Below are 27,944 nucleotides of genomic sequence, written 5' to 3'. Positions count from 1 at the left end.
CCTTTCCTTTCGTAATAGATACATCAGCATCAAGAAGAGCCTCTAAAGGGCCCCGACTTCTATTTTTGCTTCCATATGTCGAAAAAAAAAATACCCAAAACAAGAAAACAACTCTAGGCTTTAGCCCAGTGTAAGTCCATATATATTAAAATCATATGAAAACGTTGGCACTGCGTGGTTGTTTATAAATAAACGTAAGAACAATCATTTCCCAAACAAGCTGACAGGCCGCAGTCTTCCTCCGGACTGCGGCCTCAGAGCGGAGCGCCCCGGTTCCGAATAAATCCCGTTTCCTACCACATTTACCTCAGCCGCGGTCCGTGCGGCAAAGCCACACGCAGGACTCGGCTTCCTACGCCCCGCCTCGGGCTCGGCCTCGGCCTCAGCCCCGGCCCCGACCCGAGGGGAAGCGGAGCCGCCACCGCGGGCTGAGGACGGGCCGAGACCGCGCCCCCGGGTGGGCGGGGCGCGACGAGGGACAAGTCCCGCCCCCGCCCCCCGAGCCACGCCCCCTCCGCGCTCCCCGCCACGCGGAGGGCGGCCGCCACGCCCCTTTCCCCCGCACGACGCGCCCCGCGCCGGCGCGCGAGGGGCTAACGAGCGCGCCCGTTACCAGCGGCCGGCAAGCATGATCACTTCCGGTGGGTCAGAGGGCGGTGGGAAGGAGCCGGGGGGGCGCCGGTGGGAGCGGGGCCGCCGGGCAGGAGGTGGAGCCCGCCAACTTCCCAGCCCGTCCGGCCGCGCTTCCGGGCGGCCGCGCCCCAGCATGCACGGCGACCGGATGTGCCGCCATCTTTAGACTCCCTCTCTGCCGTGTATTGACAATAACAAGCCCCGGGCCGGGCCGTCCCCCCTCGGGAAGCGCGAGCAGGCGGCAGAGAGGGGGGAGGCGGGAGCCCGAGGAGAGCGGGCCGCGGGGGGAGAGCGGGCCGGGTGGCGGTGAGGGAGCGGGGGGCGTGTGGGGCGAGGGGCTGGATCCGGAGCCGAGGCGTGAGGGAGCCGCGCTCAGCCCTCCCCGCTGCTGCTCGGCGGAGACGAGGCGGCCGGAGCAGGAGGGGAGCGGAAAGAAAAGCCGGGGGAGCGGGCAGCCGCGGGGAAATACCGGTGCTGGAGAGAAGAATTGAAAGAAGCTAGTGGGTGGCGAGAGGCAGGAACGGAGACGCTCTGCTGAGAAAGGAGTAAAAGCAGGAAAACAGACAAACTACGCGAAGAAACAAAGTAGTAAAGAAAAGGGGAAGAGACGAGATAAAGTGATTCCTCCGAGAAAGAAGAAAGCAAAGGAGAGGGAATACGGAAGGACTCCACTGATGAGAGAGAGGAGTTGAAAGACATCCTCCTCCCGTCCCCCCGAGACACCAAACAGAGACTGACTCTCAAACTCCCTCTCATTGTCACACCACAAGGATTTGATGCCCCTCAGCCTGTTCACTTCTGTGTGTTCATGTTTCCCACAGGTTTCTCTTCCCCCAACCCCCCAGCTGCAGCCCAGGAGGTCAGACCTGCCACTGATGGTAATACCAGCAGCAGCTCCTCCTGCAAGAAGAGAAAGTTAAATAACAGCAGCAACAGCAATTCCGAAAGAGAAGAATTTGATTCCATTTCTTCCTGCGCCTCTTCTCCTTCTAAAAACACCTCCTCATCATCTTCTTCTGTCATCAGCACCTCCTCGTGTTCCTCCTCAGGGGTTGCCTCCTCTAACCATCACCTCCAGAAGAAGCTGCGCTTTGAGGACTCCGTGGATTTTATTGGACTCGATGTGAAGATGGCTGAAGAGTCGTCTTCCTCCTCTTCTCCTGCTGCCTCTTCTCAACAGCAGCACCAACAACAGCTCAAAAATAAAAGCCTTTTAATTTCGTCAGTGGCTGTGGGGCACCATGCAAATGGCCTGACCAAAGCTGCCTCCTCTACTGTTTCCAGTTTCGCCAACAGTAAACCTGGCTCTGCTAAGAAATTAGTGATCAAGAACTTTAAAGGTAACAGGCCACAATTTGTCACAACGTATGGGGAGCTGATGTTCAACTTTGTGTTTTGTTTTCAACGTGAAAACCGGTTGGCTTTCAAATAGCTCCGAGTTTTACAGGAAATGCTTCTCTGTGGTGGACGTTTCTATACTTATGTAAAGGGGGAATAGTGTTTTATGATGCATACTTGCCCAGTCATGTACACATCCTGAGCTACACTTCGCTGCTTGGGAATATTTTTCAGACTCCTTTCACTCTGTCTGTTGACAAGACCTTAACTTGTATGTTAGATGAAAGGTTTTACTACGTAACTGTGTAAATCGCCTTTCTTCAAACTTATAACGTTTGATATCTCTTTTCTAGTAATCCTGGTTGAGGGCTTAGTATGTATTTGAGCCCACTTTATAATAAGTCTTTTCATGGAATGCATTTTTTTTTTTAAATTGGGCCTGAATCTGTATGTCTTGCCTTTATCCATGTTGTCTGTTTATAGGTTAATCTGCCTGTGCTTAGTTTTAAATGTTGAAACTAAGGTGATTATCAGGCTATTATGGTGGATTTCCTTTCTGGTTTCCCCCAGTTGCCTTTAATATAGGTAGTTCAGATTTTTTTCCCTGCGATATCCTTGCTGTAATTTTTATTGTTTAACTCTTTAATGTCTTTTCTCTGTCTTAATATACTGCTATTTTAAGAAGCTTATTTTATAAGTTCTCTCAGATGTGTTTGAGATTCTTAAGTATTGTTACTAGAGACCAGCTGAAGCAGAAAAATGAAACTTTTCTGCTGGGATGCTGCTTCATTTTCTAGTAAACAAAAATACAAATAGGCATAGGCACAGGCACAAAGCTTAGTTAAAATTCTGTCTTTTCCCTATAGAGATGGGGAAATTGTGGGCTTTTCTTATTTCCTGCCCCTTGCTATCTTGTAAAATAGTCTGATAGCTTGCTTTCTTGGGTTGTTTTTCTTTTCCCCCCATGTGTTTGGAGTTGGGGGGGCCTAAAAGATATTACTGACATTAAAATTAATTTGTAAATACACAATTGATACAGACATCCTGTAGAGATGTCACAGAAGGTAAGGATTAGGATTATTTTTGCCACTGTAATGTTTTGCAGCAATTCATGATCACAGTGTAACTTTTTGCTTTAAGGTCCTCATTCTCAAAAATGTTCTCTGCCCATCACGACATCATAATTTAATTTCACTGGTTATTTTAAAATTTATACTTGTGATGCACGATAGTGAGAATTAAATGGCACTCTTCTGTTGCTTGTACACTGTTATCTTCAAGGGAAGTCAACTATTCATGTTTAAAATATTTGTTAAATGTCATGGATTGCATGGTGCTGTGATCATCATTGCTTATTAATTGGTATTTAGATCACTTGCCTAAAAAGGGTGCTTCAGGAATCTGCCATCTTTGCTTTTTATTTACTCTCAGATGCTAAACTGAATAATAATCTTAAATTTGTTGTCTTTATCTTAGAGTGATAACAGTAACGTCCTTTACAACTTAAATAACTTCCTAAAACCCAGAATCTTGGTATTTACTGCTGGGTAGCATACTCATTAGTGGCTAGTGAAAATAGGCAAGTCTCGCTTGTAGTTAGTTGTCTCTCAAGATTTTTATTGATACAGCTAATGTTGGGATATTGCCAATATTGTAAGAAAATGCTTGGGAGGACAAAAAACCAGTATTTCTCTCTATTTGCTATTTCTAGAGGAATCATAAAGCCTTTCACTTTGTTTTTTACCTGTAGGTATGTAAAAGTTGATTTTAATAGTGTAAAAACTCTGGGCCAATTTCACCTGTTGGTGGCATGGGTGGGCACGTGACTTCCTCCCTAAATGTTCTCCTCCTTCCTTCTCCGTTTGGTAACATGCTTATTAGAACAAAGCCAATTATTTTAGCTAGTTATGGTAACACACAGAATTTTAAAATAGTCCTGGTATTCTGAGGATGTGACTTAGGGTATCTGTCTTAGGCTGTTGTAAACGCTTTAGTCTTGTTGAAGATGCCACGTAACACAGGCATCTCTAGAAACGAGGCTGAAAAAATAACGGAAAGAGTCAAATCTGCAAAGCTTGAGCTATTCGAACATTAAAAGAGGGCTTAACTCTGACAAATGTCCATCCACTGGCCAAACCCAAGAGAGACATGAATGGATTAATTCAAAATTCAAAATTCCTTGCGACCATAAAGCCTGTACTATAATTACGCTATTTCCATGCATGTTTCTTGAGAGTTTCTTTCCAACTGTTAATACCGACTAGGATTAATGAGCAATAAATTTAAAAAATAAGCAGTATACAACTCTGTATCTTTTAATCCATCACTTTCGGCTTTTATGTTCACTTTCTTTTAGCTGTGCTGTCCGAGTAATGAAAGTGTAATGAAGATGTAGATCATTTTTGCTGGTTTTTAGCCTTTTATCCCATCTTGAGCTGCTCAGACACAGCATTGTGATTTTTATAAATCACACACAACTATTTGGGCTACAGATACTGTTATATGTATGTGAAGAGCAATGCTGAATTTTTACAATGCGTTACTATTTCAAATGTAAATAACATACTGTTTTACACTAATGCTTTCTTTTCATGTAAGTATAAGTTAAAATCTAGAGCATCAGCCCATACCTCTTTCCTCTCAAAGCTACGTTTTTCATTTCTGTAAAAGGCAAAATGTTCTGCTTTCTGTAAACACTTTCTCAAATTCTATATAATTTCTTTTAAAGATAAGCCCAAATTGCCTGAAAACTACACAGATGAAACCTGGCAAAAACTGAAAGAAGCTGTAGAAGCTATCCAGAACAGTACTTCAATTAAGTACAATTTAGAGGAGCTCTATCAGGTAAGTGCTTTAAGTAAAAGCAATGTTTTGGTTTGTTTTGGACTTGGTTTTGTTTTGTTGTTGGATTTTTTTTTTTTTGCTTAAAACACTTTTGATACAGTGGTAAGGATATGACATTTTGCTTGATAGCTGCTTTTGTCATTAAAAAACTTTTCATCAAATAGTTTCTCAAATTTTAAAATCATCAGTTGAAATTTTACAGGACCTAACATTGAACTCTGAATTTTTTTTTTTGCTGGCTACAATATAATGCAAGGTATGGTTTCCCTTGCAACAGTTGACAAGAATTAAATAAGGCAAGGAGCTGTATTCCCTTTACTGTTTTGGGTTTTATGCTGTGTAGCTGCTATGGGAGAAATGTGAAATCCTAAAACGTTGGTCTTTAGGTAAGAAAAAGACAGTTTATATTACAATTTAATTCTTTTTCTGAAGACAGTATCTGCTCATGATTGAGGATCATAAAACATTTAAAAACTGAAACTTTTTATTTGACTTCTTGAAAGTAAATAGAATATTGTCTTTCTTAATGAAGTGTATTTTTTTGGGTTGGCTGTAATTTTTTTAATCATTCATCATTCTGTCTATTCTGACAACTGAGAATCTAAATTTATTCCCAGCAACAGCTCTGATTGTTTTGCCGTGAATGTTTTAGGAAGTGATCAGACTTGAACTGCATTTCCGAACTTTGTTTTATAAGCTCCGCTTCTTCTGCTTTTTCAGCTGAATGTGTTAGGGAGACTTCTCTCCCTCCTCACCTTTTCCCTACTAACATTGTGGTACTTGAGGGTTTTAGCGGCCTAGCAACAGTACTGCTTTAGCTAGATATTAAGAAGCACTTGCCCTTTTTTACTCTACTTTTAAAGCCTTTACTACCTGGTTAGTTGGTTGATTTGTTCCTCTGTGTGTATATAACCTTCTCTCCATCTGTTTTTAGTGTCTCTTCTTCCCCTGCCCTGTGCTTTTCAATAAAAGTTGCATTTGGATATGACTGATTTCTGTGAAAAGCTGGGGAGAAAAATTCTGTTTGCACAAGGTTTGGGGACAGATTTAGGGAAGGATAAATTGCTGTTCCTCGTGGAAACAAGAACCTCGTGGGCCAAGTTCCTCAGTTCAGCAGGTTTTAAAGCTTGTTATAATCATTCATAATGTTCAATTAATCTAAAAATAGGGGGTTTAACACTTTGTCAAGATAATATATAGTATTGTTAAAGTAACAATAATGTTGTTACTTTTGGAAAATTTGGTGAGACTAATAACAAATTACAGCCACTGTATTGGCTGGTGGTGTAAATTACTGACCCTAGACTGAACAACAGAGCAAATAACTGTTAATTAAATACTGGAAGGATATCCAAAATTGTTTAAAAATATAAAATTCTATTGAAAGCCTTGCATCTGCTTCACAGTTACCGTTTAAATTTCTGCTCACTTCTGCCACAGGCTTAATTTAATGTTGCTTGTGCTCAGAAAACAAAAAAAATAATGTTTTTTTCCTTTAAATCTTAGTTTTAACATTGTAATAACTTAGATACTTTTCAATTAAATACAGTTCAATCAAGTATGAAATTTTTCTTTTTTTATAAATCTAAAATGTATTGATTTAAAAATAGTAATAGGAGTCACTAGTGTTTTTAAATGCTGACTAAACTAATGTCATTTCTAAACAGCTGTTTGGTAAATGGATCTGATGCCAAATATGCCTTGGCAGACACCATTATCCAAGCGTAGAGGGGAATTGCAAAAACGTCTGCAAAAGTTCTGCTGCAGACCTCAAACTAAGATACTTCTTTTTTTAATGGAGTTAAACTTCTTGAGTTTGGTTTAACTCATGTCTGTGTTGGAAAATCCCACTGAGCAAACACTTTGAGGCTTTATTTCTTTGTGGAACAGTAGTGTTGTACTCGCTTTGTTTCCTCCCCAGCAAGAGAAATAACACACATCTTTGAGAAGCTGAAGTGCTACAGAATTGAAAGCTTCTTTATTAGAATAGTTTTCCTTAGGTTAGTACAAGAAAATAGAGATGGAGTTCTTTGGTGCCAGATCCCAAGTTACTTATTTTTTTTATCAATCACAGAGTTAAGTATGTCTGGAAAGTTCTGATTTTTCTCTCATCTGAGCTGTGTTCAGTTCTTTTCCTACTTTTCCCCAGCACGCAAACCCGGGTGTGGATGCTGCAATTAAAACAAACAAACGAAAAAACCCCACCAGAATATATAGTACACAAAGGAAATACGGTGCTTTGCCTTCAGATGTTCTGACCATCTTCAGGGCATAGATTCCCTGATCAGAAAGATTTATTCCACTAACTGAGAAGAAGATAACTTTGTGAACTACAGCCCCTGAAGTTGTTGGGGCATTTTTGATATGTTACAATTATCGTTGTGTAACACCAGTAATTAAATTTGCAAAGCATAATATTACAGTAGTGGTGTTATGCTCCACAGAGCAAATCCTAGTAAAAGGTTTTGTATTGTGTGCTTAGAAGGTTTAATTTCTTAAAATAAGAAAAAGCCAATTGAGCAGAATTAACAAATCAAAATTAAAACATTTCTATGGATGTTATCAATGAAGATGTAGAAGTTTTGCACTTGATATTCAAAGAGTCAATACTAGCAGACATGTTTAGCATGTTGGAATTTCTGATTCACAAATGCAAAAGGACAGCTTTACATAAACACTACATAAAAGTAGCTCAGTGAAATTAATGTATATTAATATACACTTAATGATACGCATTTGTCCATCTGCAGCGCAGAGGCTAATTCTCTTAAGGATTTGGCATAACGTGGTTAAATACTACTTGTTTTTATAGACAGCAGTTATACAAATGTTAGTAGTTGAGATGGATGAACTGACCAGAAGTGGCCCCTGGTGTCCTCGGCTGGTAGGTAGAGAGATTAACTCTGGTTGTGCAGGTGACAGGCAAGTTCTAGTTAAAACATTCATCTGCCCAGCTCTGAGCTAGCTTCTCCAAAGTAAGTAGGAGAAAATAAGAAATCCATTTATTGCACTTGCTGAAAGTCTAATCAGGCTCTTCAAGCTTAGTGTTTTCCGTGCCCTTTTTCTTCTGAAATCAAAGTCGCGGTTATTTCCTGTTTTGTTGCTGTTTCATTTAGAATATGCAGAATAAAGTTGAGCAGTGTCCATAACCTGCTCTGAACAAAGAATTATAGAATATGTTTTCCTATCACTACATTGTATTTGTTTGGGGTTTCTTAAATGTTATTGCTGAGAGTTGAATTTGTTGCTATTTTCAAATATTAAGATATGTACACTTCAGTGATAATTCTGGCTTTCCTGATATTCATCATTCAGCCCTGTTTTAGTCTTAATTGGCACGCTCACTGTCTTGCTATACCTGTTTCTGACAGTAAGCTTATGCAGGTTGGTTTGTTTGGTTTTTTTGTTGTGGGGTTTTGGTTTGGTTTGCCTTTTTTTTAACTCCTCTATGTCCTAGAGCCAGTATTAGCTGTAGTGCACTTGCTCTAGAGAATTGTTTACTGTTGATACTGAGAATGAGTACTGTTGGTATCCAAGGATAAACTGAGGAACTCCTTGTTTAGCTGTTTCGATTGTTGCTGTGCTTTTAGTGGTGGCTGCTTACTGTTGGCTGGTGGCTTCTATTTGGACTCTGGGGACTTCAGAGGGTAGATCTACTCCATTACACTGTGCTTCTGAACTGTGCTGTCCCCGCATGGCTGCCTGCGGTTGCTGGGGAGCAAACCTGATCTTCCAGTCCTTTTGTCCTATGAGTTGGTTGTACTGTCAACTGAAGCATTTTCAATTAAATAAATAAAATTAAGAGTCATTAATTGAAAATCATATATACCATTCCTCTCTAGCTTCTACAGGTGTTTTACAGAATAATCACATCTTGTGTCTTTCACTAATCCACAAACAGTTAAAGATGCTTAGTTGCTTTCCAAATCTGGGCAACTGGTATACATTTTGGAAAAGTCTTGAGTTACTCTTACAGACTTAAGCTTGTTTGCTTGATCAGTCTCTAGGACATGTCCCTATTACATTTATTTTTGCTTCTCAATGTGAAGCACAGCAACAGTTCTTCTTGATTATGATCTAGAAATGTGAGATGTCACTGTAAACATCTGGAATGTAGTCATGCTGCTAAAAATTGTTCAGGATTATAACTAAACTTATCCAGGCAAGGGGTTGATGGATGGTAGTATACATACATATATATATATATATACACACACCATATATTTATGTATGTACTTTTGTGGATGAGGGAAGCTTAATCAAGGAAAGGACTGCAAAAGGAAATAAGGCTATCAGTGCTTTTCTGTTATTAGTGTGACTTGCAGATCACAGGAGTTGATAAAATTAAGACCTTAAGTGTCTGCTCTGAAGTATGAAAGCCAGCACACTGCTGGGATGTATTAAACTAACATCCTTGTTCTTAGAAATGCAACTCCTACAGTTCCCTATGAGATACTGGTACTCCAATTGAAATTAATAAACTGTAAGCTGTTCAAGGCATAGCCTTCCTTTGTCTCTTAATACCCTTATAGTGCCATGTCTCTCTGGTGTTTTGCATGCAGCTGTTAACTATGCTACAATTAAAACCTGGTAGATAATTTTGAGTGAGAAGCAGAATTCCCTGGATGGTTTTAGGGTTTTTTCCTCCCTTTCCTTGTAAAACTACCTATAAGAATATAAATAGATTTCTTAGTATCTGTTTCTCTTTGCTTTAGGCTGTTGAAAATCTCTGCTCCTACAAGATTTCTGCAAACTTGTACAAACAATTGAGACAGATCTGTGAAGACCACATTAAAGCACAAATTCACCAATTCAGAGAATATCCTTTTTTTTGGCTGTTGGCAAGCCAAAACGTTTTTACCTGCCAGTGTGGGGTGATGGATTTCTTTGACTAGTTTTTGCATAATTGGGTCTGTTTTCATTTTTTGTGGGACCTCAGAGAAAACTACTAGTTACTTTATGTCTGTAACCGTTTGAAAAGTTTGTGAAAAAGTTTCATTAGTATTTATGAAATGCTTTGACTTCTTGCAAAAGCTCGTATTAGACTTACAGCAAGAGTTAAAAAGGCTGATTGTCTATATCACTTCAGGATTTTTTAATAAGTTGAACTTGCGCTGCTCAGGTAAACATCAAATTATTCCAACAAGTAGTTCTTGTTTTCTTTTTGAAAAGTGCTAGTGGTTCTGAGGATCAAAATGCTTTATTTTCAAAAGTTTTGACTTGCATCAGATTGAGATCCTGTTATGTGGATAATAATTAGTACCAGAACTACACAGTGAAATGATTAAAAGTTAAAGTTCAAGGACAAAATTTATCTTTTGAGGCTATCTCTTAACATGAGCTGAAATTATATTATCTGTGTAGTGGTGGGCTCCTGCATATATTGTGGATTGTTGGTTTTTTGAGGTGTGGGGATGTCTGTGTTTGTTCCACTCCCCAGGGATGGGGCACTAGACAAAACATTGAGAGTATTTAGATCTTTTTTTAAAAATTGTTGAAATAATTTTGATTTCTCATTATTAACACAAGGACCCTCATTAAAAATAAAGATGTTGCAAGAAGTTAAGTGGTTCTTTTTGGGAATAGGCAAGTCTGTTCTCTCTGTTAAATGTCTTTAAAAAATAATAATGTTGGTTCGTTTTATTGCTAACACTACCTATTAAACATACTTTTCTTAATTATTTATTTATGGATTCATTGGATAGTGTCCTTTTTCTAAAGAAAATAGACAAATGTTGGCAAGATCACTGCAGACAAATGGTGAGTTTTTTTATCTTTTTAAAGAAAACCAGTTGCCTACTCAGCCCATGTTTTGCCTAAGTTTGTTCCTTTAGAAACATACTGTGATTCTGAAACATTGTCTTGAATTTATGTAGGGCTTCCTCATGAAATACAGTGTATCTAGTTTGTTAGAAAATCGAGCCTTGAAAATACTGCTCTGTAGTGTGTTTCTTGACATACTGATCTGATCTTGGACACACACACTCAACTCCTAACTGTTGTTTCTGTGCAAACCTTTCTTCTTTTATACCTATTAAAAAGGAGCTATTCTTTTATACAGAAAGATGCTAAATGTCACATTGATCATCTTGCTGATATTGGCAGGATATTTTAAACAAATCAACACTGTCTAAGAAAGTACTGCCTGAAACCTGTCAGTGGGTTGGGTTTTTTTTAGCATAATTTGTGTTGCTCTTCAATTTCAAGAGTAAAATGATTGTGACTTTTTTTATTCCTTCTCATAACAGATTATGATTAGAAGTATCTTTTTGTTCTTGGATCGAACTTACGTACTTCAGAATTCAATGCTGCCATCTATTTGGTAAGGGCACAAAGAATAAAATGATTGGGGATATATTTAAATAATAGCATATATCTTGCTGGGTTTCAGATGTGTTTTTTTAATATAAGCTTTATAATGACCTGTAAATTAGATGGTGAATGCATCCATGCTTGTTGCAAAGGGAGACTTGACTTTTAATTTATTTGTCATGAATTACAGGATTCTTCTAGAATAGTTGTGATAGCAAATTTCAGCTAAGTAGATAACAATGTCCAGTTTGCACAGTTAAAAGAAAGGGTCTGTCTAACAACTGAAGTGCGAGGGTTTGGGGTTGACCAGTTACTGGCTTTAACATGCATACTATTCAAAGTTCTGTAAGTATTTTTAAAGGAAAAAAACTTACCTAAAATAAAAGCCAGTTACCATCTTTTAGACTTCAATCTCTGCATCCCACCCCCAATATTTTAATAATTAGCAAATATCCTACAGTGCCTTTGGCACTACCTGAATTTCTTTGCGAGAGATTGAAGGAGTGGTGGAAGGCATGGCTTTTCCTAAAAGTGTCCAGACCCACAGTTTCAAATTCATGGAAGGTTTTAACTGAGATGCCTAAAGCAGAGATCCTTGTCTTTCACATCACTCAGATCTTCCAAGATCTGCCTAAGAATTAGAGATTATAAAGTGGTGGACAAAAAAAGACTATTGTCCAGCAGCTTAACCATGGCATCAGCACCTGGGGTGACATTATCCTTTTCTCATGAAGGCTGCTGTTCATTCAGTTTCCATCATTCTGCCAACTAAGTGAAAAATAAAGATGCTGCAAAAGTTAGATGGTTATTTAGGAAAAAAAATGTGCTTTGGTTTTTAAAATGCATAGCTTACTGTTGATGCTTTGTCATGGTTTATTTTAATGTTTATGTGTTTGTTCATCTTGAGTGATTTGGGGGCAGAGGAATGAGGAATTTGAAGAATGCTAAAATTTGATCTAGATCAAATTTTATTAATGGTGAATATTTGGGGTTGATTCTAACACAATTTATTGAACAGTCTTTATTTTTTTTTAATAGGGATATGGGGCTAGAATTGTTCAGAACTCATATAATCAGTGATCAGAAGGTTCAGAACAAAACTATTGATGGCATTCTTCTGCTGATTGAGAGGGAAAGAAATGGTGAGGCTATTGATAGGAGTTTACTGCGAAGTCTTCTAAGCATGCTTTCGGACTTGCAGGTGAGTAAACTTATTTCACCTTTAAATGAATAAGCAGCTCAAATTCTTATTTAGTGCTCCATAAGCTTTACCCTGGATTGCTGTCGTGTTATTTCCCTAGATTTATCAAGACTCTTTCGAACATAGATTCTTGGAAGAGACTAACCGCCTGTATGCAGCAGAGGGACAGAGGCTTATGCAAGAACGAGAGGTATTTTGAATGTTTAACAATATTTGTTTTGCTTAATGATGAAGCATTTGTCAGGGAGAGTAGCTATTCCTCTGCCTTAGCCACTGTACAGGGCAATAATGTGACCTTTATGTTTTGTAGTACTCTGAAAGAGCAAATTCACATTCCGTTGCCTTCAGTCACAGTGCTAATGACTTCTGCTTAAAACTGGAGCTGCTGCTGCTGTCAGACCAGTATTTTGGGTTTTTTTCTCCTCTTGAATTTTTTTTTTTTCTTTAAATATACAAAACTACTCTGGCATTTTCAGGTTCCAGAATATCTTCATCATGTCAACAAACGCTTGGAAGAAGAAGCAGACAGGATAATCACTTATTTAGATCAGAGCACACAGTAAGTGCAATCTCTCTTTGATTGGTATTGTTAGCTGTTTGGCCCTTCGTCTTTTGAAGGCCATCTAATAGCTACAATTTATTTCAGTTATTGACTGACCATCAAATGCTTCTCACTTCTCACAATTCGTTGTTTACAGTGAAGCACTTTCTTGGCTGACACAGCTGATATCTTTTTCTTCTAAGTCACTAGTTATTTTGACATAAATATTGTTGGACATTTGGTTGGAGAAAAATAGGCTGCCCCCCCCCAGTCCAAACATCTCTTTCTTGCTGAAATGCAATTAATCAGCTGTTGTCTTACCTGAAAAAGATAGGACCTGGGACAGAGAATTCTCAAGCTAAAGGCTCTGAATATTTACATAAAAATATTTGCATATTCTTTATGGAGTCTGGGAAATTATTAAATAATATCACTCTTCAATCTTTTCTACTTAGCAGCAGGATTTCCTCAAATGCAATCAAGTGGTGGTCATGACTGGTAGGACAGGAGAAATGTTCTCCTAACATAAAGCCACAGCTGTCATTTCTGAGAGAAATGTAGGTCACTAATGTAACAAAATTCCCTGAGCAAGTGGTAGCAACTTCTTAAAGAGCAGGTACAGAGAATCTCTCTGAGAGAAAGGTGTTTTATTGCTACCATCATACATTTTTATTTCCTTCAGCTGTTAAAAACATTTAGCTTGTTTAGTGGCTTCCTTGTTCCACACCATTATTAGTGGCCAACTCCCTATTTTGTTTTAATACCTCTTGACTCATGAGGTGTTTTTTCTTCTCCTTGGTTTGTCTCCCAAGACACGAATCTCCTCCCACAAAGCAGGAGAAGGTATATTCTTTGACAAACTCTTGCCCAATTTCTTCGCTGATGGAATTATTGTCCAGCTGCCTAGAGGTCACATACAACAGGCTTATTGTGTGAATTCAATCCTCAGTCAGCAAACAGAAAAAAAAGACTGCTTGCTGGGGAGGAAAAAGAATAAATAAGTGTATAATAATATTAGGTCCTTGGCCACAGATAATTAGAGTACTCCCAGTAATGAGTGTAGTTAACAATCTCAAAAAAATTTAAAACTGTAAATACTGGAAAAAGGAAAAGTAATTCTAAACGTTTTTTCTATAGGAAGCCACTAATTGCTACTGTAGAAAAGCAACTTCTAGGTGAACATTTAACAGCCATTCTTCAGAAAGGTAATCTTTCTTCTTTATAGAAATGTTTCTAATTACTGCTTCGGGGCTTTCAATTCCTGTGCTGAAAAAGAAAGTGACAGATTCAGGTGCTGGGGGAGGACACAAGCTACATCATTCTTTAATGCCCTTGGCTACTCAGTGTATGAGATAGCATTGACCATTTTGCAAGAAGGCGAGTACCAGTCTGCTCGTCAGAGTTAAGGAGATGCAAAGCTTTCTGCAGGTACGCAGCAAAGCAAAAGGAAAACTAAAACAGGGAACTCCAGAATTCAGTGTGTTAAATAGCATTTTGAAGACTCAGAAGTGAAGGAGTAGGCTTCAAATTACAGCTGTACCATAAAGGGGAAACATTGATTACTTGCTGCTCACAAAAAGCACTTGTTTTAAAAATTTAGTACAATTTGAGAAATGAAGTACGTTGACTCAGTTCTGCAGTAGTCTCTGTGGAGTCAAGTGACCCTCTCTTGCTCTGAGGGATAGTCTGGAAATAGATATGGGTGCTGCAGGAGTTGAATAATAAAAGAAAATTGTCAGGTCCTTACTATAGCCAGATTCTGGAGGAAACAGGTATGTGAGCATCTTCCTGCACGTCAGTAACAGACTCTTTATTGAGAGTATCAAGTTTGCAATATTTACTCGTCTACTTTCTTAGAACCTTGCTGTGGAGCATCAGGCCTTCGCTGCCAAAAAGTTAAAAAGACGAAGGTGAAGATAGTTCATGAATCTGCTTGCCTTCAAACATCTGTAAAATTTATTTTACAGCTGGAATTGAGACTCGGAGCTCTGTCTTGCCAAGGAACCTTTCCTACAAATCAGTAGAGTGTAAATGTTTCAAATCTTTAGGGAACAGTAAAGCAGAAGTAAGCAAAGGTGTACATCTGTACTTTAAATGTAAAGTACGTATAGCGTAAGATATCCAGTGCAGTAACAAGGTTTTTAAGTCCAGTTAGCCATTCTGTGTTTCACTGTTCAATTAGGTGGCTTTAAAAAACACAAAACAAAACAAAAAAAAACACCTCTAATTGCTTGATAAAAAATGGTAGCTTTGAAGGGGTCCCTCACTGTAATAATATGCTGTGCTTTCTTTGGATTTCTCTGGTTTTAATGTCTATTGCAATTCTCTCATTTGCAGGTTTAAACCACCTTCTTGATGAAAACCGAATTCAAGATCTGTCTCTTCTGTACCAGTTGTTCAGTCGTGTGAGAGGCGGAGTACAGGTTCTCTTGCAACACTGGATTGAATACATAAAGGTACCGTTTCTAGAACTCTAGAACAGATGCTACTATTGTATTGATGGGATTTATACACAGATATTTGAGTCATCTCTATAAACTATTGTGTTTTTCTAAGAATTAAAGACTATTTGCTTATAAACATATATTTAATGGGCAGCTTTTGAAACTGTACTAGGAAAAGTACAGTAACTGTTCTAGCCCTATCAAAGAAAATATTGAATGTTCAGTTGAGTTACTGAACTCCAAATAAATTAGGAGTTTTTATCTTGTTTATAGTTAGTTGTGGGGGACAACTGTATTTCCCCAATAGACATTTTGGTACACTACTACTACTCTATCTTCTCCCTGCTAAAATTCTTGTCAGAATGAGTGGTAGCTTAAGTTACCAACCAACTGAAGTTCACAAGTACTTGAATATCACTTAAGATGTTTCTTCTTATTACTCAGTGAAAATAATGTCACAGTAAGTATATGAGTACTGTTACATAAAATTGAGTTTAGCGGGAGCTTTACCTGTGTAAAACCTGAGGATATAGAAGTGTAAAAAGTGTGTTAATTTTGTCATGCTTAAGTTTATTTTTCAGACAAAAGTTCTGAGTTTGTTCACTTATTCATAGATTGTTTTTTAAATCAAAATACTTCATATTGCTATTACTTCTATTGTGTTAGTGGAACTAATATCAATACCAGAAACAAGACATTACAAAGATAACTTAGGCTTTGAGAAGTCTTGTCATTTAAATTAATTATTCAGGCTAATTGGAAGATGTGTTTTGTTTTGCAGGCATTTGGTAGCACCATAGTAATTAATCCAGAAAAAGACAAAACCATGGTCCAAGAACTACTTGATTTTAAAGACAAAGTTGACCATATTATTGATGTTTGCTTTCTCAAGAATGAGAAGTTTGTAAATGCCATGAAAGAAGCCTTTGAAACGTTCATTAACAAAAGACCAAATAAGCCAGCTGAACTCATAGGTATTTTTTTTTGTTTCTTCCCATGTGAGAATTTGGGTGGGGGATAAGAGGGAGTTGCTGATGCAGTTTACAGATGGGATACGATGGAATCGTGTGTTAAAACACATTATGCGCAATGCACTGTCAAACTGGGGATCTACTGTGCCTTATTATGCAAGTGAATTATTTGATGGGATAGCATTAAACATTATAAGAACAAGCTCTATTCATCAGTTCACTGGCTAGGCTATAGGAAAGCGAAGAACATGCAAACTTAGGCATTCCAGCAATTGACTGGTGTCCAGATGCGACCATACTGCTAATAATTTGACTTTTTCAAAAGCTTACATAACTGTCTCTGCCACATGTGCACAGTAGCTCTGCACGGGGGCTCTACATAGATACCTATGTTTTAATACATAAAAGTGGGGAGAGATGAGGATGCACTGTACCCTCTCGTGTTATGGGGACAGAGCCTCTGTAGTGTGCAAAGAACGTTGTTTATAGACCTATGCACTACTACCCTGGCTCTCTGCACTTTCAAATACCTTAATCATTTCCCCACACAGTGACTAATACCTGCTTTGCAATCTGTTGTGCTGTTAGGCTTGTGGGGTAATGCTTTCTGCCCTCCTTTTTTAAAATTAATTCACTAACTGTAACATGCTTATCAAGCCATTTGAAATTAAAACAAACAGTAATCTGCTAGAGAAATTCAGCAGTATAGTCAATGCATTTAACGAACTGGCTTACATATTTTTCTTCCGATCTCTTTACTTCTGTTATAGCTACGCCAATCTCTAGCAGTAGTGACTTCTTACTTTGAGATCATGATATGGACTACGATTTTTTACATACACAAATACCTTTTTTAACATTATATATGCTAATAAAGTTAAGATGCAGTAATTGCTTATCTGAAAAGAGATTAGGCTATAATGTTCTTATAATTTTATATCCTCTATGAAAATATATCAAGGTAGCTGTGATGAAACTGATTTGAAGGTAATTTCAGGATCTGTTACATTTCTAGAAGATTTCACAATATTAAATAATTTTTTTAAGTTAAAAAAACCTTATTGTTTCATTGTGATACTAAGCACATGCTAAACTTATTCCTAAACACTCTTTTTAGCTAAATATGTAGATTCAAAGCTTCGTGCAGGCAACAAAGAAGCTACTGATGAAGAACTTGAAAAAATGCTGGATAAAATTATGATCATATTTAGATTCATATATGGTAAGTTTTGCTTTTTTTGTGGGGATATAGTTGTTTAATCAGTAACATAAAGGTACATTGGAATATTTTTTGTAGTCTGCTTTTTCAGGTGTTTGTTCTCTGTAGATGGAGTTTGCTGGTGTAGTGCTGTTTAGCTAGTTTGCATGTTAAAAAGACCTGACTCAAAATCTGTGGAAATCTTAATGTAAAGGCCCTTGTTAGTTTTACTGAGCTTCAAATTGGGCCTCTTGTAGGTAATGTTTGTTTAAAAGAAACAATGATTTGTGATCCCTGTCAAATCTCTTCTTTTACAGGAAAAGATGTCTTTGAGGCCTTTTATAAAAAAGATCTAGCAAAGAGACTATTAGTTGGGAAGAGTGCATCAGTAGATGCTGAAAAATCTATGCTTTCCAAACTCAAACATGGTAAATAAATACCTATCTATCTACTTGCTTTCTTTTAAAAATAGTCGTTTTAACAAGTCTCCCCAGAAGTGCTTTGTGTTTCCCCTTTACGTGAGGGCAAAAACCTCGTGTGCAAATCTTGAATGACTGGTGGGTTTTGAGGAGACTCATTTGCTTTTAGCTTTGTAACTACAGCAGCAATAGCTAAAAAACAGGAGTTTAAAGTCCGCAGTGTATCTTGGCCTGTGAGATAGAGTTGAGGTTCCCTGCAGAATAAATCAGTGATGTGCTCAGAGAACTTGAGGATAACTTCTGTTTGCTATTCGCTCTGTATAAAGCCTGAAACATGACACTTCCAGCTAGCAGTCTTCTAGTCTGGTCTTCATTGTTTCACAGGATGGAATCTTTGAGTGGTAAAAGTAATATTTCTAGAACTTGATTTAGTTCTACCATCAAGAGACAGTTTGGCAGGCAGCTGACAGGGATTAGGATTGTCATCTTGAGTGACAGGTACTAGTGGAGTCCTAAGATGAACGGTCATGTTCTAGTGTGGTGGCTATTTTGCATGTGGACATTTCCCTCCTTTTTGTTTATAACGTTACTCTGTGTCTTAATGAGAATCCAGGTCTTTATGTAAGAACATATGATGAATTAGGTCATCTTGCTTCAAAGTACGTTCTGATACTTAGAATAGCTATTCTATGGTGTTGAAAATAAGAGTAATTTTTAAGTTTTCAATTTTTCTCTTCTAGAATGTGGAGCTGCTTTCACCAGCAAACTTGAAGGAATGTTTAAAGATATGGAGCTTTCAAAAGACATAATGATACAATTTAAACAGGTACTGCGGGAAAGCCTGCCATGGCTCCTTCATTTACTTGCTTTTTGAATGTGTTAGTCTCAGCCTAACGAGACAGTGCAGGATGTGTTCAGTTGCGAACATTTCTACTGTAATTGGGTTAAACTCCTTTCGAGTTCCTACAGTTGTCTGTAATTTTTTTTCACTGCAGAGAAAAGGACTTTGTAGGTGATTACTTTCAAAAGGAGTGGACAAAAGCCCAACTGGGTAAACAGAAAATCAGATGGAATCTATTTTTTAATTCTGTGCTTTTGAAAATTGTAATGAACTTATTAATGGTTTTCCTGAACAACAAAGCAAAAAAACTGGAACAAGAAGCCACTTAAAAAAAAGGCACAGTAATAAAAGAAGAATTGTAAACTTATAAAACACTTTAACACCAGTAATAAAACATCTTTAACACCACTATGTTCTGAAGGACTAGCTTGTAAGTTCTTGCCTATTAGTCCTGGCAGTTCTGTAATGTTTTGATTACAAGCATATTTTAACATTCTTTCCTCCATTCACACATAATTAGGTACATCTTCACACCAGCCTGCTAAAACACTTTTTTGCTGTTTTCCTCCTGTATGGAAGTGCCTTTAGAACTTTGGAAAAGTGCTTTTTCTTATCCTAATTTACTTGTATGTAACTTGCAGTTTATATAGCAAAGACATGATGAGATCACTTGTCTTCTGTGCTCTCATAATGCCTGTTCTAACTAACTTCACGGTTCTACCTGAAATACATTTAATAAACAGTGCTTTATTTCAGTTCACTTTGTTTCTTTCTCCAGTATATGCAAAATCAGAATGTACCTGGCAACATTGAATTAACAGTGAATATTCTGACTATGGGTTATTGGCCAACCTACGTGCCTATGGAGGTCCATTTGCCCCCAGAGGTAATGAATATAGATGTATTTTACCACGTATCAGCCTATCAGTAATGCACCTTGATATCAACTGCAACTTGGTTTTAAATATGCATATAATCTCTAGAAAGAAATGCAGAGGTGTCTTCTTTTTTAAAAAAAAAAGTTTGTTTTCTTGCAATACCCTTTATCCTTCTAAACCTTTATTTAAGGTGTATTTGACTGCGGAGGATGGAAGGATGCTTTTAAAGTAGAAATTGTGATTTAGTGGTTTGGGTTTCTTTTTTTTTTTTTTTTTAGATGGTAAAACTGCAGGAAATTTTCAAGACCTTTTATTTAGGCAAACACAGTGGTAGGAAACTTCAGTGGCAGTCAACACTAGGACACTGTGTACTAAAAGCAGAATTTAAAGAGGTGAGTGTATGGTTTCTCTTATTCCTGTTGCTTTGCTGATTCCAAGTCTGAGTTGTGCCTTAGGGTTATATTGGGAAGGGTGTTTTGTTGTGCTGTGGTGGAAAACTTAGCGCTGTTTTTGCAATTACTTTTTAACTTTGGACCTCTGGCTATCATTTCTGGAGTTGATAGTTTCTGCAGTAGATGTAGTAAGGTCTAAAAAGATGCATCCAACTTCTATATCAGTGGACAAAAAAAAAAGTTGTTGGTTACTGCTTGGGGAAAATATCCCTTAAGTTCAGTTCCACATTAAAAATGGCACTAATTTTTATACTGTTGGGGGGGGGAAGGGGGCTGTGTTCCATAGATGACCGTACTTCACCTGACAGCATTAAGCATCTTTACAGTAAGCTTTTCAGTACTGAAATAAAGAAGAGTCTTGGATTGTACAACTGTTGTGAAAGGGTTCCAGTTATTCCCCTTTAGTATTTTTTTCGTGGACACAAATATATTTCAAGAAAATTTCTCTTGGAATAGGAATGCTTACCAGTTCTATTTTTCAGAAAAATGTTAATGGTAAAACCAGTATCATCAAACTTGGTTATTTCAAAGATCCTATAGTTCCTAATACTGTGTTTCTTAAACTAGTGTTTGCTTTACACTTTGACTTAATAGGGTCTTTCAAACTATAATTTTAAGCACTCGGTGCTTTGACATTTGTCTTGAGTAGGCTGATGCATCTCTTGGGTGAGTTTTGTCACTGGATATAATAGTTTAACCTTCTGACCTCTAGTTTATTCTGCATTCCATAGTAAATACAAGGGGACCGGTAACTTATTCTTTCATATTCCCAAAAGAATAAAATAACAATTGCACCCTCTAAGTGAAATAATTGACATTCAAGAGTGACTTATTCCTCTCCCCTACCTACAGAAAAAAAAAAAAAACCACAACCAAACAAAACACCACCACAAAATCCAGCCTGGTGATACCTGTTTCTTTCTTTTATGACAGGGCAAAAAAGAACTTCAGGTCTCCTTGTTCCAGACACTGGTGCTGCTCATGTTTAATGAAGGAGAGGAGTTCAGTTTAGAGGAGATAAAGCAAGCCACTGGGATAGGTTGGTATTGAAAACAGCTGACTACTTCTAAGTGTTTTTAGTAAAAAAGCCTAAACAACTTGTTTCTGCTTTAGAGGATGGAGAGCTGAGAAGGACACTTCAATCTCTGGCTTGTGGTAAAGCCAGAGTACTGACTAAAAGCCCCAAAGGCAAAGATGTGGAAGACGGTGATAAATTCACATGTAATGATGATTTCAGACATAAGCTCTTCAGGATAAAGATCAACCAAATTCAGATGAAAGAAACGGTATATTCTTTTTAATCCTCTGGGGTTTAGGTCCTTGGGTTAAGTGTCTTGTTGCCTACCTGTTTACAGGCTTTTTTCCTCTCTGTTGTAATGTACATACTCATATCTTTGTAAAAGTTATGTATATAATATGGATGATAGCACATAATGCAGATTTAAATACTTAGACACCAGTGATGCTTGATGTCTCTAAGGTTGTTTAAGAGAAGTTCCAATTACTGAATGTTCTTTGCGCCCTTGATCATTCCCCGGAGCTTTGCTGAATGATTTGTGAACATAAAAACAAGTTCACAGTGAATGTTCCTGACAGCCAACCACTAGACAGCTTGTGCAAAGATTTTTATTCCTTGTACAAGTGGTTTTTTCTTTAATAATCGGTCTTCATGTTTGTAAAGAATTTATGTCAAATATTTGACAACAGATATTTTATTGTCTTACACTGAGCATTGTCTTAAAGATACAAAGCAGAGTTGTTTTGACAGTTCTCTTTAAAATTTTTCTAAATGGATCCTTCAGGTAGAGGAACAGGCAAGCACTACGGAGAGAGTATTCCAGGACCGGCAATACCAGATTGACGCGGCAATTGTACGAATCATGAAGATGCGCAAGACGCTGAGTCATAACCTGCTTGTGTCAGAGGTCTACAACCAGCTTAAATTCCCAGTAAAGGTGTAGTACTGATTTTTCGTCTTCTAAAACTTTATTACTACTCTTTATATTCCCTGGCCTGTCCTCAGTTAAACAGTGCTGCTGTCTAAAACGTATCTTTTTATTATTAGGAAGGACAAATATTCACTTTGAGGGATTTTTAAAGTGCCAATTGCATTCATTTGAGTACTATCTCAGGCTTTTAGTAAGTTAAAACCTATTACCAAAGGCTATCAGAACCAGAGTCTGTTAGCAGTAACTGTGAACGTAGCTCCCCTTGAACGCTGCTGTTCTTGTATTTAAGTGTTCTGGCAATGCATTCTTGGGGACAAGGAGAAAATGATTCGGCTATGTAATGCAGAATTTGGTGTGATTCTTAATTTAGTTGACACTTATTAATAAATTAGTAATCAATAAACATACAGCGTTTTTTCCAGACATTATATTGATTAATATATATACACACATATATATATCCAATTAAAATTAGATACTGGTAAATGTCTCAAAGCTAAAGAAGCCCACAGTTGCAATATAAAATGAATAGCTTACTGTGTACAAATGGAAATGGATTTTCAAACAGTGATGCATCTGTTTGAGTTCAAATATACAGTGCTTTCTATCGTTGGAAATGTAAAATAAAAGGTACTGCTGTATCATTCCATTTTGTTGTTATGGTAAGTTCCTGCAGGCCTGTAAGTATTGCATAAACTGCAGTTGGGCTTTGCAGAGTTACAACATGATTTAAATGCTTTTCCTCACTCATCATCAATCGTGAGGCATTTTTATAGAGTCCTTCACCCAACAAAATCTTAGGGCACCCAAACTGTTGCAAAACTCGCTCACCTCAAGATAAAATGAAACTTGTACCATCTTTTGCCAGGCAAAAGTCAGAAATAAAAACACTTTGGTACATAATGTGTGAATTGCGGCTCTTTAGAGTGCAGTGTAAACAGCAGCAAATATCTTTCTCTGCTGTAAAAGTCTATGCTTATTGCAGGTGACAAGCTAATTTTGTAACTTTCTCTTCAAGTAATTATACATTGCAGACTTGAGAAGCTTTTGATACTTTATGGAATTATTTTTTTTAACCTGTGATTTCTGTTTCCTCATACATCTTAAACAGTATGGATATTTGCCTTAAGTAGAACTGAGAAATTTTGACTGCAAAGTAATAATGCTGACATCTGCTTTATTTTACAGCCTGCTGACCTTAAGAAGAGAATAGAATCCTTAATTGACAGGGACTACATGGAAAGAGATAAAGAAAACCCGAATCAGTACAACTATATTGCATAAACATATGTTGGCCTTTGTTTTACTGCACACTTGGTGTCATACACAGTTGCCAGTGGATAAACTAGCCTGTTGATCCCGTTAATTGACTTTTTATACTACCGATGATTGAATGAAAGCAGTGTAATGGAAAAGTATAGTAAAGTGGACTTCTTTCAGTGGTTAACATGCCCATTTAAAGAGTACTATTTACATTTTAAGAAGAATGCTGTTGAACTCTTTGCATGTTATTTAGTAAGATGTGCAGACAGCTGAAAGAAAGTACCTGGTCTTTGTGATTCCATTTGTCTCTGGGTCTGAAGAGGAGTCCCTTGATATACGACAGATGTCTTTCACACCTTTAAATGGAAACAGAAGGTTAATTAATATAAGAAAATAGCCTTTAAAATGCTTAAACTGCATGCAAACTTTTAATTTACTGTACAGAATGCATTTCAGTTAGTAACATACCATTGGTTTGGGTGTTGCCCACACTTGGATTTTTCCCTTGAGGGAGGGGAAAATGGGGAATAAGCCAAGCTATGCTTATTGCTGATCTAATGGAAAATATTCTTGGTTGCAATTAAGACAAAATGGTACCAATATAAAATAATGTATAAAGTTTGCAGTGTGGGCATATATACTGTATATACAAACACCATTCTTAAATAACTGCTACAACAAAACAAGTTCAGATTAGATTTATATGGCTTGCCTATAAGACTTAGTGTTCACCTTTGGGAATTTTAAGCATAAAACAGCCATAATGGAAAAAGTGACAGTTTTTACTAGTCATGGGTAGGAGGCCTTCACCTCTTGGCAGCAATACTCTAGAAAAGAGAATCTATTTACAGATATCTATGAAAAGCCACACTGTTCTTGTGGTAAAGCTGTAAGAACAAAAATTACAAATGGGTTTTAATACTTGTTTTGCTTTGCAACATTCTAAACTTGAACTAACCTCGAGGTTTAGACAGGGTAGCTCTTCTAAGACTGCCCTGCTTTGGATTGCTTTAACTTAAAGCTTTAAGAACTCAGCCCTAGATGTGGCAGGCCTCCTAGAACCCAGAAGCCTACCTCTCATGTAGAAAGTTAAATATTGCTACAAGGCATCTAAAATATATTTTCTTAGATGACCAGAGAGCATTCTTTACATCTTTATAAGACGTGGGAGAATAAGTCACTTGAATGTAGAGCTTTGTTTCAACAAAATGCATTTTCTTTTTTTATTGCTATAGCAGCATGTGCCAGGAATATATGGAGAAAAAAAAAAAAGTGTCACCAGAAAAGGTAACTCCTCCACATAACAGTTCTTCCTTACCCAGACAGGCTTTAGACCTACGATCAGCTGTGTTGCAGAGCACAATGAAAAACCTCATCCTCTTTCAGGCACTGATAGTCCTGGGGAATACCAGATACTTCTTGAAATCAAGATGTCACTTTTGTTTAATGGCAGTGTAACTTAGCTCTCTATGATCTATAACTTTTATCACTGTGATCCCACGTTCAGGGGTGTGAATGTGTGAGAGAGGGAGAGTGTGTGTATGTGTGTGTATTTTGTATCTGACACATCCCATCCTTGTTGCTTTTTTGATCTACTGTTTAATTCCATATTTACTCCAGCTGTGTTTTCTCTCAAGCTCTCTTATATGCAGTCCTCAGCTGACAGATGAAGCAGATGTCTTTTTTCCTCCTACTAAATTATTTGCTGTCACCCTCTACTGTCATACAGCTCTTTGTGATCTGCAGAAAATCTACCTTATCCTTTGACACTATTGCAGCGTAACCACTGGTAGACATCCAGGACCACCCTTGCCTCTGTAAGAAAAATACTAACAGAGTTATCTGGTAAGAAACTTGAAGACTGCTCCTGCAAATCTTTTAAGTATTAGTTCAAATAGATCCACTGGGGAGGAAAGAATGCCCTCCAAAAAGACCCTTCTGTATTTTGCATTCAATGTTCTTTTTTCATGTATGTGTTTTGTATCTTTTAGCCAATAAAGGATTCCTTTTAAAAAGGTGTTTTGGAGAAGGAGCTTAAAACTTAACTCTTGGGAGACAGGAGATGATGAATATCAGTATTGAACTGATTCCATTCAGTCTGTTGTAGCATATAAATCTAACATCACTACATGTTTAAAATACCTGTTCTGGTAGAATCCTCCCTCATCAGATCAGTGCGTTGCATTCAGTCAAACGAACCAGAAAGGTCTGAAGGTTTATTTAATTTTTATCCCATCCATTTCAGTAACTTAAATGTGGAAAACATTATCTAGAAAATGTCCTCAAATTTTGTCAGACTTTCACGATCTGAGGCAGACCCTAAGCGGCAATCTAGTTAAAGCAACCCAAAGAATGGACTTTGAGAACCCTGGCTAGGCCGAGAGAGGGGGTGAGAGAGGGGAGAGGGCTTCTTCTTGTATCTTCATGGGTTTTCCACGAGAACCTGATTATCTCTTTTGCTAAGGTCTCGCTCATTCCTGGTTAATGACAAAGCTGCAGCCAAGATTTATTGTCCAGCCGTACAACTCTGCAACTTCTTGCTGGGATCATGTGCCTGCCTATTGAGCCATATATATCTCTATAAGAAAAAAAAAAAAATTTAAAGTGGGCTTGGACCACAACTCATCTGGCTATAACACAGCTTGTCTGTGGCCACACATTTTTAATCTTGACTCTTGCATGCAGTTTATAGCACCTTGTTCATAAGAAATTGCAGTTTATTCTTAGAAATATATATTTTAGGTTTTTTAATCTTTATACCCATAAATGGACTATTTTTTTGTCTTGGCTGGTTTAAAAAGTGACCATTTTGTTTAAATGCTGTAATTGCAAATGTGTTGTAAACGTTGTTTTGTTCTATAGTTTACACAAAGGTGCCAAAGTAAATAGTTAATAAAACCAACAAACCCTAGCAAATTGTTAAGTTGCTTTAGCTGATTTTCATATTTTGGTCTTTGCTTTTTTTTTTTTCTGTCAGTCTTTCACTTTTTCCTAGACATATCATTTGCCCTAATGCTTTCTTTAAAAAAAAAAAAAGTACATCTAAAGAAATGTTCAAATACCACTTTTTTTTTTTAGTGATTTCATATAGTAGGAAGAATATTTTCTTTGAAATGTTACACTAAAATTGTAAGAGTACAGCAGCATTCAAAAATGTAATATACTTTTTGTATAACAGTTCTTCAGAGTACATCTGGAGCGGGGGGGAAAAAAAAAACTAACCCTGTTACTTTCCAGAAGCCTCTTCACTCGGCTACCAGAATATAAAATTGTGCTTTTTCACTGCATCAGAAAGTTATAGTTCATGCAGACTTGCAAACAGGGCATGTGTCACCGTTGCATCCTTCGATGCAAAAAGCAGCAAAACCTTTTTTATGTTTCATAAGTCTGATATGGGTACAGAGAGTCTTTCTTAAGTTGGTAAATAATGTAAATACATGTCCTTTCAGAGAGTGAGTCTGTTATCTAGGTATTTTGTGTCATTTAATAAATATTAAACAGTTTTGTGTTGATAAACTCTTGTGTGTAAAATGCCTTCTTACTCAAAGTTCTGTATGTTGGGCTTACTAATGTTTGTGGCTTCTTTAAATTCTTTAGCTTGTGCTTTGATAGCAAAATACGTGTTTGATACTTAATAATAATTAGATCCTTCTTCATTCAGTCATTAAAATCCCTTGAGTTTTCTAAGTGGCTTCCATTCCTGAATTTTTTTACTTTTTTTTTTTTTACCAAGTCTTCTACAAGGTTATTGGAGGGCAAGGAAATAAACATCCTTGCAAACTCTGAATTGGGATTAGAATGTGTAGGAGTGCCAGAAATGGTACAGAAATAGCAAAGGTGGTGGCTTGTTGCTGGTAGAGGAGGCTGCTCTCCTGCTGCACGATTATCTCGTCTCCCAGCACAGTTAGTAATTTTTTAAATGGCTCTGATACAATTATTGAAGTACAAAGGACAAAGAACTTGCTTCTGTTACTGATGTTGGCCAACTGGGCCATTTCTTAATTTTACCTTCAGCCGTTTGTAACTGCTGGACTAAATCTGAGCAGAATTTCTCAGGAGTATCTTCAGCCTGGCTTTTCCCCAGTGCAGGCGCTCTGAGGAGTTGGTGGAGAGGGGTGGTGGAGTGGTTTGGTTTCTCTTTCTGAGCTCGAGGGGTGGTTTGGAAACACGGGTGGCTGCAGCAAAGCAAGTGCTGATCCTCCAGACTGATCTCTGGTGAAGGCTTGTGTGTGCTGCAGGGAGGCTGGCCTCGCACAGCTTCTGCAATCACAAACCGTTCCTAGGGGGTGGGGGTGTTAAATAGGTATGGTAAATGTCTTCCACTAATGCTGCTCGGGTGCTCGCTTTCTCTGTTATGGCTTGGAAGCATCTAAATGCATGGAATGTTTCTTCCACTAACAATTTCTTCTTAAAGAGAATGTTTCCTACGTTCACAATCCTATGGAATGTTGTTTTTTAAAAAAAAATAATCCTACAGAAGCAGACGGATATTTGGAGATTGATAGGTCTTCTGTCTGTGCTGAGAAAAATACTAGAGCAGTAAATACTTTTAATTCCTGTACTGTAGGAAGTGCAATACACATTACTGTGCTTTCTCCTGATTTTGAGAGAAACTGGTGCCAAATCAAACTTAAGACAGTAGCTTTGCATTTAGTATTTC

At 37.7% G+C, this 27,944-nt stretch overlaps 1 protein-coding gene across 1 annotated transcript; it reads left to right on the top strand.

The window, feature by feature from the left end:
* Nucleotides 1–1,132: 1,132 nt before the first annotated feature.
* Nucleotides 1,133–26,968, top strand: CUL4B (cullin 4B). Its single transcript, XM_074148343.1, has 20 exons — nt 1,133–1,973; nt 4,700–4,815; nt 9,531–9,634; nt 10,506–10,575; nt 11,064–11,137; nt 12,166–12,328; nt 12,429–12,518; nt 12,805–12,887; nt 14,007–14,074; nt 15,207–15,325; nt 16,095–16,287; nt 17,402–17,506; nt 17,800–17,910; nt 18,642–18,727; nt 19,521–19,628; nt 19,899–20,012; nt 21,006–21,111; nt 21,186–21,358; nt 21,875–22,027; nt 23,210–26,968. The coding sequence occupies exons 1-20, from the start codon at nt 1,442–1,444 to the stop codon at nt 23,303–23,305; spliced, it is 2,664 nt and encodes an 887-aa protein (XP_074004444.1). The 5' UTR covers nt 1,133–1,441; the 3' UTR covers nt 23,306–26,968.
* The last annotated feature ends 976 nt before the right edge of the window (nt 26,969–27,944 follow it).

Source organism: Numenius arquata, chromosome 5 (genome assembly GCF_964106895.1).
Source record: "Numenius arquata chromosome 5, bNumArq3.hap1.1, whole genome shotgun sequence".
NCBI classification, from domain to species: Eukaryota; Metazoa; Chordata; class Aves; order Charadriiformes; family Scolopacidae; genus Numenius; species Numenius arquata.
The sequence above is the reverse complement of the archived record's forward strand: the minus strand, read 5'-3'. Positions and strand labels throughout refer to the sequence as shown.